Genomic DNA, 12,681 nt, shown 5'->3' on the forward strand with positions numbered 1-12,681 from the left:
GTATACAAAATTCAGTTGAAAAATTCCTTTACTTTTGTTGAGACAGTATCTCTTTACAGGCTATCAATCAGAATGGTGGTTTCACAAAAGTGTGGATATCTTTGAAGACGTTTTTCTTCCCACTGTCGGTTGGTGTTACCATTTGGTATTGGAGACGTGTTCTCATGCTGTCTCGAGAGTCAGCCTTATTAGAAAGGATGCTACTAGCTGTTGGCATTGCTCTCTCTTTCTTAAACCGTATGTTTTATTACTATTGTTTTTTTTTCTTTTTTTTGTCTTTTAATTTTTTAGTTACTGGTCAGACCATAAAGAAATAAGAAGTTTTGAATTGGTTTGTCGTGACCAATTTGAGTATACTTTAAGCGAAATGCCACTATTGTGCCACTAACACGACTATAGCCAATTACAAATTAGACTATGTCCTATTAAATAACAGTTTTTCGGCACTTTTTTTGTGCATTCTTAATGCATTCATTTTCACGTGCTTATTGCTCAAAGCTTTTTATTAAGGATCATACCACAGCCATGTGCCGGATGCGCCCAAACTATTAGCTAGAATTGTGAGACAGCCATCGGTGTAAAACTACCGAAAAACTATTTATAAAATCTTCCAGTTCCAGAGGCCACGCTGCAGCACAGTAACACATTTCTCCCTAAACATGTGCAGTCGATACAAGTTGAACAGTTTTTACAGTTCTAGATGGTCATAAATAATCATTCTAATTCTAGATGGTCATAAACAATCAATTTAAAGTTTTACTTGACTTTGTGGATAAATTTGAGTCTTTAGTTTCTGATATGCAGTTTTGCATAATTGTGCACCAGATATTAGTAGTATGTCAGCATATATGTCTTGGTTGGGGGGGGGGATTAAAAAGTGTATTTTCAGACAAAATTACGCAACTTCCCATCGTGTGTTTTTCCAGATCAAGATAAGGGGTTACAGTTGAATCTACTAGCCCAGTGGACATTGTTCGTCACGCGTCAACCCAAAATCAATCTAATGTTTCATCCCTTAGTTCTATGACTATCTACCTTATTTCTGCCCTAGGAATGACGTATAAACGGATGATAGATAGACTTATCTATCAACCAATGAAATGACATCATTTTTATACAATCCTAAAAAGGGCTTATGCCAGATTTGCCGTCTCACTCACTCGGACTATCTGTTTTGGGTTTTTCGTACAATTAGCGTATGGCTTCATGTCCGCAACTACTTGATTTGAATTCAAAATCAATGGACCTTCCCCTCACTGGAGGAATCAATTCTACTCTAGATGTAAAACGGAAGATTACACTCGTACGTATACGTGCGAAGATGTGAGAGGAGTGGGGAATTGTCCTAAAAACACTGTCAGAACTATCCCCTCCACCTAAAAATTTGAAATTCCGGGGGTTCGTATCCAGTTCATATCTCCTGAAAGACAATGGAAAAATAAAATCATTGTAGCTTTAAGCTTGTTATATTTTTTTTTTTTTTGCTTTATAAAATGCTTTTATAAAAGAACTACTCAAACTTAACATAAAGAGCGGCAGACGAGTAGTAGTTGTCTTATATATATAGGATAATTTAAGTTTGTTTTAGGTTTTAACGTGGCTCTACTCATATTTTAAATATAATTGTATTTTAATTTATTGATTACGAGATAGATAATCAAGTGTGAAAGTTTAGCTCTAATAAAAAGGGACGAATTGTTTAGGGTAGGCCACAAAGGCTGGTGTCATTCATTCTTCCACCAGGGTCTATAGATCCATTTTGTCCCTATAATTTTAAAAAGAATCAACTTTTTTTTACCACTTTGATTAACTTGCACCCCATCCTGAAAAAAAAAACTCCTGTGTGCTTGTCTGTTTGAATTGGCTTAATTTGACTTAAGGAGTAAAGATGGTGACAATTTATCTGAAAGGCTCTATTCGCTTTAAATTCATCTCTCTTGTAAGCTAAAATCTTAATGAGAGGGAGACGAAATCATATTTTAAGGTGGAGGGAGGTTTACTTTGACCTCCTGCTCCAAACCTAAAAAGGGGGAACCAGAGTATATAGGCTCATATAAAGGTAAAGGAAAGAGCTTATAGACGGAAAACTGCCCAAACAGGAGATGGTAAGCAATCGAAAGAACGAGGGATTTTGATTCCGGAGCTTCAGAAGGGAGCAGATGGATTAGTGAGACAGAGAGGCCAACAGTGTCCAGGTAGTCGAATGCAGAGTATTACAAGTACTGAGTCGAACAGAATATGGACGGCCTAACGATGAACAAGCTATTAAAACAAGTCAGAAGATCGCGTAAAAAGGTCAACAAGGAGACAGGCAGGTCGAATATTGAGTACGCTTTTTGCTAGTCAAAGAGCCGGCTCGGCTATTGAGAGAATTGTTTTTCAAGCAGGCTTATATTTTAGTTTGTTATATCTGCGTCTAGGTGAAGTAATAAAAATGAATCAGAATCGTTCATATTTTTCGCTTTGACAAATTTATCACTGAGAGTTAAAATAGAAACAAGCTCATTCTTAGACCATTCTTTCTCGGGGTAGGTCGTTGGACCAATTTGGCAGGAGGGAGAATCGAGGTAATTATTTTGTACTACTAGTAAGTCTGCATTCATTTTTGTATTAATACTCTACTTTTTCTGTAAAGATTTTTTTTATGCACCCAAAGCTTACATTTTCTTCGTGTTTTTGGGCTTCAACAGCTGGTTTGTTTATTTCAGTGCCATTGGAATACTTAACACTAGCTTTTGATATGCCATATATGCTTCTAATCGGAGATATTAGACAAGGAATTTTTTATGTCATACTTCTTTCATTTTGGCTGGTATTCGCTGGTGAACATCTAATGGTGAGTCTCGTGCTCTTTTCTGTTACTTTTTCTTAAAATTTAACTCGTTCATGGTAAGGGAAGATAGGTAAAACAATTAAAAGAATTCTCGAAATTCTTATTGATATGTTCGGTTATGGCTAATGAGTTGACAGATGATGAGTCAGATCGCTTAAAATTCCCATAAAGAAAGAAAAACGAGCAAAAATGGGGTTTTTTATAGGCCAAATGAAAGTACTGAAAAAAAAACAACAAAGCGAATATTTCGAGAGGACAAACGCCTCTCTTCTTCAGCGCGAAACGAAATAAGCGTTTGTCCTCTCGAAATATTCGCTTTGTTGTGTTTTTTTTTTCAGTACTTTCATTTGGCCTATAAAAAACCCCATTTTTGCTCGCTTTTCTTTCTTTATGTGATGTCAGGCCAATGTGGTTTAAGAAATTATCTTTGCTTTAAATTCGTTGATGATCCTCCTGGAGCTGGGCGAAAAGAGTGTTTCAAGTGAGGCTGACAGAATAATGGCGAGTTTATCACGCCAAGCTGAGGAGGGCAAAATGATCGTCAATCGTGAAAAATCGCTCATATTAACTTTCTCTTTTCTGAGGGACAGTTCATCCCTTGCTTTACAGAATGTTTCAGGCATCATGGATATCAAACTCTTGGGAATTTATCTCACACATGATCTGAAGTGGGAAAAACAGACACAGGAGTTGATCAAACGGGCATACCCGGGTATTCTTTCTTTAAAACTCCTTGCTCGTCATCGTGTTCCAACCCCCCACCTATTGCATATTTTTCTTACATTTCTCAGACCGCTGGTGGAATATGCTTGTCCCGTTTGGCATTACGGCCTGACTTCGGACCAGAAGGACCGCCTGGAAAGGATCCAGTACCGAGCTATTCTGGTACGGTAGTGTCTTAATCTCCGAAAGTCTCTTATTGCTCCCTTTTGAAACAATTTTCGCTTGAAACTCTATCGACACACTGTCATGAATTGTTTTAAATTTGGTGTCGGTATTTTGGGAAATCCGTGGCTTTGTGAAATCCTCCCCCCTGAGCATCTCCCTTCGCGCCAAAGGCTCCTGCGAAATGTAGCTCAACCGGTACCAAAAATTCAGCTGGGGACAGCACGGCATATGCGGTACGCAAGTAGTTTTGTTCCCTCGTTCGTCAAGATTTTTAATTCTACACCCACTCGTCAATAATTGTATATATCTATTTTCTTTAGTTCATTATTCTTTTTATTCGCTCGACTCTGTTTAGTTTGAATCTGTGATATTTCGAATCAATGTATAGTTTTGCATGACGATGGCTATGCCTGTGATTTTCATATGTTTTATGTGTTTAGTGTCTTATTATGACAAAAACTGCCGCTGATCGGCATGACTGTTTTTATGGCGTTTGAAAATAAAATCGTTATTTACTAGGTTGCAGCTACCTCTGCAACCACTATGGGAAAAATACAGCTCAAGATGCCTTTTGGGTGTTAAAAAAAATAAATAAATTTCTATAATCTCTTTTGAAGAGGAATTTTAATAGTGGTTGTGGGAATAAAGATGTGCCGAAAGATATAGTTTCTTTCTTTTATACCTTTCACTGAGAATTTTTCATATGTTAACGTTTTCTATCCCAAATTTTTTGCTTTATACATCAATGAACCTATAGTATTACTTTTTTCTTGGTCCCTTTTCATTTATAAGAGAATTTTGTATTCACTATTGTATTTCAAAATAAAAATCCTATTAGGTAATTTTTCAGAAACTCTCTTGACTTTACCTCCTCCTTTGGCTCATAGGCGTTCTTAAATGTAGCAACTCTCTTCTATCAACTCTGAACGGGATATTTTTTCAATTAGTTTTTATATCAATTAATTTCAAATAAGTATAGGTTGAGGGATAGACTTCTAATGGAGATATTTGGGTATTCTCAAATTAATTTAAGTTCAAAAATATAAAGATTATCCATTGGGCTTCAATGATGGAACATTTTTTTTTTTTTTTGTATTTATCTATTTATCCACATAGCCTTTCATGCCCCACTTGCGCAGGGCTTCTTTTTCTATCGAATATTTCTTTTTGGGGTTATTTTCTTTTTTATTGCTTCATTATAGAAGTTCTGAAAGTATCATTGCTTTGCACCCGGCAGTATTATTGTTCATTGTATTATTTTACAGTATTATTATTACACCCGATAACACTTATTATTTTACACCCCTTCTGTCTATTGAAGGTTTATCCTTTTGTTGCATTAAATGTATTCAAACATTAAGCTAGTTAGACTTTAGAGAGAGAGAGAGAGAAAGAGAGTGTGTGTGTGTATGGAATTACTTTTGTTTATCGTTTTTCTCGTTGATATTGTATATCCTTGTAAAGACACTCTGAAGTACCTTTTTGATCTTACGTCAATAGAGAAAACCGTTTTTAGTACCGTCTCTGGATCTCTTTCTTTTTCTTTGTCGTTATCTCACTCTCTCTCTCTCTCTCTCTCTCTCTTCCTCTCTTTCTTTGTTTTATTCTCTTTTCACTACTATCACTTTTGAATTTGTTAAAAATTTGGTTTGTAACATTTCTAACACTTATTTCTTTCATTTCATGATTGTTTTTGCCAATTGTTCGTCATAGATTCAGGTATGTAATTTTAATTTTAACTTACTTGTTTGCCAATGAGGATTTTGTTGAGTTGTTTTGAACTGAATTTTATTCAGTAGTCCTGTAGTTGAAGACTTACGTTCTAAACATTTCAACCCTACCTGAATTATCTGTTTTTCTCTCATAAAAAAAAGAAGAAAATCGTCAATCGTACTCATGTAAATTCATTATGCTCATTTAAAACATTTACTCGATGGTCGATCTCGCAACAGAGAGGATCTTCCATTTTGCGGAAATGTACATTAAAAAGGTGCGTTGCTTCTTTTGATTTTAATTCAACACCCAGTTCAGAATAGCTCAAGGATTTTCTGGTGCTTAAGAACGTGTTATTGAGATAAATCATGTTAGCTTTTTTTTATTACTTTGTATTCGATAGCATAAGTTTTTTTGGTCAGTTTTTTGTATTTATTCTGATTTTTATGAAATATGATTATTAATGCAAAAAGGAATTGCTGGATTTAGTGAACGTATGTAACCAAATTAAGGGTTTTTTTTCAAATTAAGGCTCTTATCGAATTTTATCAAACTCGTGACCTACCTAACCAGGATACCAATTTTCCGAAAAAACACAGAGCCGTTTTCGAGAAAAATACATAAGTATACAATTATTACTCGTTTAAAGAGATAAGAGTACCAGGAGCCTGGTGGCTCCACCGTCAAGCCCCGGCCCAGCTAGGTGGCAGACTTCTATATGTAGATTCTCATTATCGCTTCTCTTCTAACCGCAGACAAGGTTATCCTCTTCTTGATGTCATAGCATCACCACAGGTTCGATACAACCACCCTGGAAAAAACACGAATTCTTCCTTAAAGTTATGACCTATTTAGATCGTTTTTGTGGCCAGAAATGTCAATGTGCCTGTTTTAAGACAAAATAAATATGTAGCCGATTTCGAGGGCGGGCCCCGGCATGGCTACGCAGCAGGCTTGTATATATTGATTTTCATTTTCTCCTATCTTCTAGCCGCAGGTAATGTGAGCTCCTTTTTAATGTCATGGCGTCACCATATGTTCGATACAACCACCCTGGGAAAAATACAAATTCTTCCTTAAAGTTGTGACCTTTTTAGATTTTTTAGTGGCCAGAAATGTCAATATGTCATTTAAAAATAAAAAGAAAACTATTTAGCCGATTTCGAGGCCGGGCCCCGGTCCTCGGTATGTGGCAGGCTGTATATATTAATTCTCGTTGTGAATAGCAACCTCCAAATGAGTCCGCTTTGTTTGCTACTCTTTCCTTTGGAAAATGGAGGGCTCCCCAGGAAATGCATATAATGTTGAAGGGTCCCAATGACTCGTAATCAACAGTTACGTAGTTTGTGGTATCTTTGTAGGTTTGTACTGGGTTTTGCACCACATTTGTTGGCGTCCAAGATTGTGATGGCGCTATTCTTCTAACTTAGTATTTGTTTCTTCTTCACTTTCATTTTTGACTCGTTCTGTTTTCGCTGTCGCTTGTCTTTTAACAGCACAATTCTTTGTTCTTCACTCCATTTTTGGCACGTTCTGATGCTCACTTTCTCGCTATCGCTTGTGATTCTCGCTATCGCTTATCTTTTAACCTTATATTTCTTTGTTCTCTCTGTGGCATATCTTTTAGCCGCATATTTCTTTGTTCTTTACTTTCATTTTTAATTCGCTCTACATCTCGTTGTCGCATGTCTTGTAACCGCATATTTCTTTGTTCTTCACTTTGTTATTGACTGGTTTTATTTGTTGCTACCGCTTATCTTCGAACCGGATGCTTCGTTGTTCTTCACTTTTGTTTTGACTCATTGTAATTGTCGCTGACGCAGTATTCTGACTGTATATGTCTTTATTCTTCATTTTCGTTTATCATTACTTTATCTATTTTTGTCAATACCATTTAACCTAGCTGCTCTGATTGGTCTTTTCCCATTTGATGGTCTAGGTTGTTCATTTGTCTTCTAGGCATTATGAAACTGCTTAAAACGCTTAAGCAGTAAATATAATCATTACGCTTGATATTTTATTATTAGCTATGTTCCTTTTGTAATGTTGCATTCTTCATAGAAATAAAACGATACGTTCGCTCCTGGGGGGGGGGGATGATGTTATTTTCTTTTGAAATGCACTCTTAAATATGACGTCAATCATCTGATTTTTATTGTCAATCATATGTTTCTTGTGAAAATTTTGCCTGTATCATAGACACTAAAAACGATACAACCGCTACTGAAGCAAATATGACGCATGCATGTTCTTGAAATATGCTCATAAATATGAAGTCGCTCACTGGATTTTTTTTCTCCAAAATTAAGGCTCTTAACGAATTTTCTCAAGCTCGTGACCTATATAGATATTTTTTTTTAGGCCAGAAAATATCAGGATGTCAATTTCCCTAAAAGAATATGGAGCCGTTTTCGAGAAAAAAAATACATACATACACAATTATTGCTCGTTTAAAGAGATAAGATATATATTCAATATAACATGTATGTCCTGATTTATCTCAACATGCATTAAAAGCTCCAACTTAATATTCCCCCACGCGCAAAATTGAGCAGCCAAAGAGAAAGTACAAAATAGGTACCTCAAAGTGTCGATTAGATGTCCTACGGGCTAGAAAAAGGACCGGATATCAAAAACAATTTTAGGACAGGGGGTAGCTGGTCTCCAATCCCTTTGGACTTAAAAAAAGGACTAAAACGCTCAATTTCTGATCTAATGAGCACCCTCCAAAGTTTCTACGACCATGAGGTGGAGGTGGGGATAACGAAGGGACAGTCCCCCTCCTATACGGAATAAATTCTACTCATTTTGAGGTTTAATATTATTCTTTACTTTCATAACAGCTAGACCAGAAATATTCCTAGAAATCAAGACGGATTAAATATAAGTTTCTACCTCCACCCCACCCCCCCCCCCTGCTTCTTAATTCTGTATTTACCTGAAGGCTTAATGAGGGGTGGAAATGTTTCTCTGACTTGTAAAAATGCGAAAAAAATGGATAAAAACACATTTTGATGTGTTTTTAGAGTTTTATTTTTATGCCCCCCCCCCCTGTAAAAATGACCCCTCCCCCCAAAAAAGTCCTGGATGTGGCCTTTGGGGTTAAATATCAGTTTCTGCCTTCAACCTTCCCTGTCTCTTCCTTAGAACTAGTTCTGTATTTATCCATATTGAGTAAAACTTGCAATAAGTTTCCCCTAGGGATGATCGTATCAAACCAAGGGTCCTAGAACAAAAATTAAAAGTTCGTGTGTTTTTAAGTGGTCAAACAGAATGGAGGGCAACTTCTCTCTGTCCTCTTCAACCCATTCCTCTGCCCTCTTTTTCCCCAAAGATATCCGAATAAATTCTGAGATAGCCATTCGGTTCATCGTAATTGAAAGGTCCAATAAATATGCCTCTAGGGATGACAAGATCCCCCACAATCCTTAGGGAAAGGGCTGTAAGTTTTGCAATTTGTCCATTGCTTACAGATAGTATTTGTTATTGGGAAACATAAGGGCATTTTTTTGATAGTTCTAGTCCTTTTTTTTATAAAACTTGTGAAAAAGGGATAAATATTTTACAGAACCATTGCTGGCGCGTAGAGCTTCGAATCGACGTTTCAGTTGTTAGGTCTTTTTTACCGGAACAAGAAACAAGCATGTGGCCCAGCCTTGCGGCAGCGTGAATCAACCCCTGGGCCCTGTACTACCAAGCAGGCCATCAATTCACTGTGCTAACACATGGTAAATAATAGGTATACTAACTAGTAATAGATGCCAACCCCTCGTTGCAAAAATTACCAAGGCATAGCAGACTATTATTAAAAATTTATTATTAATTTCTTAGTATAGTCTAGAAATTCCAATTAAATACCCTTGGCCGTCGTTACTTAATGAAATCATGCTAAATTCTTAAAAAATCGCTTTTTACAGGATTTGGAACAATACCAACAAATCTTGATTGCAGCGAATGGTTACATTGATTTTAACGCCCTTTTTCTTTCTTTTTTTTTGCCGTTCAGAAATAAATATCAATATACATTAAACTCTCACTCTACATTAACTAGTGCTTTTTAGCAATCTTGGTTTGAATGGTGGGTAAATCTAGGAAGGATGACCACCTTCCGGGAAGTTATAACGTTTGTAAACTCCAGGATGAGAATTTGAGAACAATTGCACAATTCTGTATGCATTGATTTATGTATGTATTTTTCCTCGAAAACGGCTCAATACTTTTTTTTCTTTTTGAATTCGCATCCTGAGATTTTCTGGCCTGAAAAAAAAACGATCTAGATAGGTCACGAGTTTGAGGAAACTCGTGAGCCTTAATTTTGGGAAAATAATTTTCATGTAAATGACGTCACGAGGACGACCGAAATAGCATAGATTCACAATTACTGAGAATGAAAAAACTAGACTCAGGCCTGTGTTGGTTACTCTGAAAGGGCGGAGGATAGAAATTGCTCAGGACGCCTCGAGTGTCTAAAGCCGAACAATCAAACCATTGTTAATACAGTAAACACTTCCAAAAATGCAGCAACACATTCTTGACCGCTATTGCATTATATCAGCAGCAGGCTGTGGCGCATTCTATATATTTGATTGTGAGCCCTTCTTTTTATTTACTCCATATGTTTGTCTCGTTACATATGAATTTATTAACTAAGCTATTTTTAATTAGCCCGAATCATTAGTCCTTGTTCAAACTGGACTTTAAATAAAACTGTAAATCATGAGCAAGTCTTCCCGTATAATCACTAAAATTTCCAATTCTTCGTCAAATCACAATTACTGCTTTCTATTTGACTTATCTGAATCCTCCACATAGACCTAGAAGGGCCTTTTGTCTTTTAAACATGAATTCGCCACTTCCAGAAACAAGTCCTTTTCCTCTTAACTCCCCTCTCATCCGAGCCATCTTGTCCTTTCCTTCCCAATAACACCATCGGAGATAGAAATGGCAATGGCCAAGACAGCTTCTACTGGAGTGATCTTATAAACGTGCCATTTCTCAATGTCTAAATTTAACTTATCTTATTCGTAAAATAGGCGATTCAGTTCTGAACTTGAGGCACATAGTTTATTGATAACAGTGTCTGCTTCAATTTACTTTAGTATATGTCTCAGCATCCTTCAGGATCAAAGTTTCTAAATTTTCATCAGTCATGGTTGCCCTCAGCCTTGTTTTTAATAATTTTTAATTTTGAACAGATTCATTCGCAGGTGACTTGCGTTAACAGTAAATAATTGTAAGCTTTGTTAAGTTCTGTGTACTAGAGACTGTACATGTTATAGCCAAGAATCACTTTAAGCGCGTATTCTCTGCGTGTATGGTATTTATTTTTGCTATTGCACTCTAAGGAGTGTGTCTCCGTTTTACGATCAAACACTTTAACTCCATTTTGTTCACTTTCGTTGTCCTCCATGTACTCTCATAAGATACAAAATCCTCACATGCGTTACTTACTCTTGTTCTATAGATTTGCTCTATTGCTCTATATACTCTATATACTCTTGCTCTATAGATTTCCTGCTTACGTTGGGCCAAACGGACATAAAGAATATCATTTCTTCACTAAGTTTGCCCTTATCAACGGAAGTGATCAATGCACAAATTTTATCTAATGCATTTTCTGGAAATCTATCTTTGAATTTAATAAAAAATTTTAGGGTCAAACTTTGCCATGTCCAAATACAGTCATTTTGTTTTTCGGTTTTCTTTCGTTTGTATAATTTTATCTACAATGCAGTTAAATACATTGACCCAAAATACATCTTCAGAAGATTATTGAATTTGCTCATCATCATATTTTTCCCCCGCCATCTTTTTTACTTTCCTTATTCGTTTTCTTAAAATCCGTTTCAATGGGCATATCCTTAGTTGTGTATTTTTCGTATGAGGTTTCATTTTTTTCTATAAATGTCAAGGTTTGTGTTTTAGCTACAGCCAATGTATCTTCAATTTTGTTTCGTAGAGATTCCAGTCTTGAAATAAATGACTTTACCAGCCTCCATCCTTGAGCATAGTCTAAATTTTTTGTTTGGAGGTAGTTTAAAGCGGGATTGTAATCTTGAGAATTTGAAGAGCGATCATAGCGGTAACAATTCTTTTAAAACTTAGGAATTTGGGTAGAATTCCCGAAGTGTCATTCTTTACTTGGTGATGAATTCATTTGACATGAAAACCTTATATAATGCTGCCATCAGCTCGTAAAAAAACGTATTTTGCTGGCCGAAACTGATCAATCAGGGACTGAGGGGTCCAGTTGCCAATTCTCCCAAAGGATATAAGAGTGGCATTGCTTCGCCTGCGCCAATGTATAGCTCTAATTGCTCCTAACTTGCAAACTGTGTTTTCTACAGTATATATCAATGGCCTTTTCAATTATTTCTTCAAAGACTTCAGCTTCTTTAAGCAAACCAAAAAACGAAACAGTTGACGGTAGGATCTGTACTGTGTCACTAAGTACTAAGTCTAATACATATGCGCATAACACCAAGTATAGATGTAGCTTGGTACACAATGTTCGTTATTTTGGCAGTCAGACCATTTTGTCGGCTCCATTTATGTTTGATGCCCCGTCAAAAGCCGTCGCTTCGCAACTTTCAACGGCGATTTTTACTCCTTCCAGTGCGTCTCTTAATGAAACTAACAGTGCTTCAATCGATGTTGATGTGGCACATTTCAAAGATAGCAATCTTTCAACTTCTTTACTCCCATGTACAAACCAGACCACAAAGGCACACTGATCGTTTCCCGAAATATCAATTGTTGTGTCGATCAATAGAGAAAACTTTACAGCTTCTTTTATCATTGATGATATTGCATCTTTCATCAAATTACGAAGAATTGAGAAGATTTTAGTGACAGTATTATTACTGAGAAATGTAACAGACTATCCTTTTCCCACTACTTCACTCTTCTTTCCGGTTTCTCTTTTTCCTTAAGATCTCTTCTCGCATAGGATTGTTCACTTTTTCGAGTAACCGAATTTAGTTGATTTTTATTTGGAAGGTTTTTCAGCTTACATGCACAGTATCCAAAATTAGTAACAAAATAAAAATGTCACGCATGTACTTGTCATTCTTGTTAGAAACCAACATCTTTTCTTTTGTTCTTTGTTTTTTGTCACCTCTTAAATCTTGTTTTTCGTAATTATCTCAAATAATTAGCTAAAAAATTCCCATGATTTATGGATCTGCCGTGGAATGTGTGAGCTTATTCTATAAGGGCTCGAAAAGCAAGACCTTGTTTGCCAGTTG

The 12,681-nt window shown here is 36.3% G+C and overlaps 1 protein-coding gene across 1 annotated transcript in view; it reads left to right on the forward strand.

The window, feature by feature from the left end:
* wls (Wnt ligand secretion mediator) overlaps positions 1-12,681 on the forward strand; it is an 81,958-nt gene that overhangs the window by 58,612 nt on the left and 10,665 nt on the right. Inside the window, exons 8-9 of the mRNA XM_089100594.1 lie at positions 60-237; positions 2,709-2,845. Coding sequence (XP_088956720.1) covers positions 60-237; positions 2,709-2,845 — 315 coding nt within the window. The remainder of the gene's footprint in view (positions 1-59; positions 238-2,708; positions 2,846-12,681) is intronic.

Source organism: Artemia sp. Qi Xiang Cuo, chromosome 14 (assembly GCF_049724085.1).
Source record: "Artemia sp. Qi Xiang Cuo chromosome 14, ASM4972408v1, whole genome shotgun sequence".
NCBI classification, from domain to species: domain Eukaryota; kingdom Metazoa; phylum Arthropoda; class Branchiopoda; order Anostraca; family Artemiidae; genus Artemia; species Artemia sp. Qi Xiang Cuo.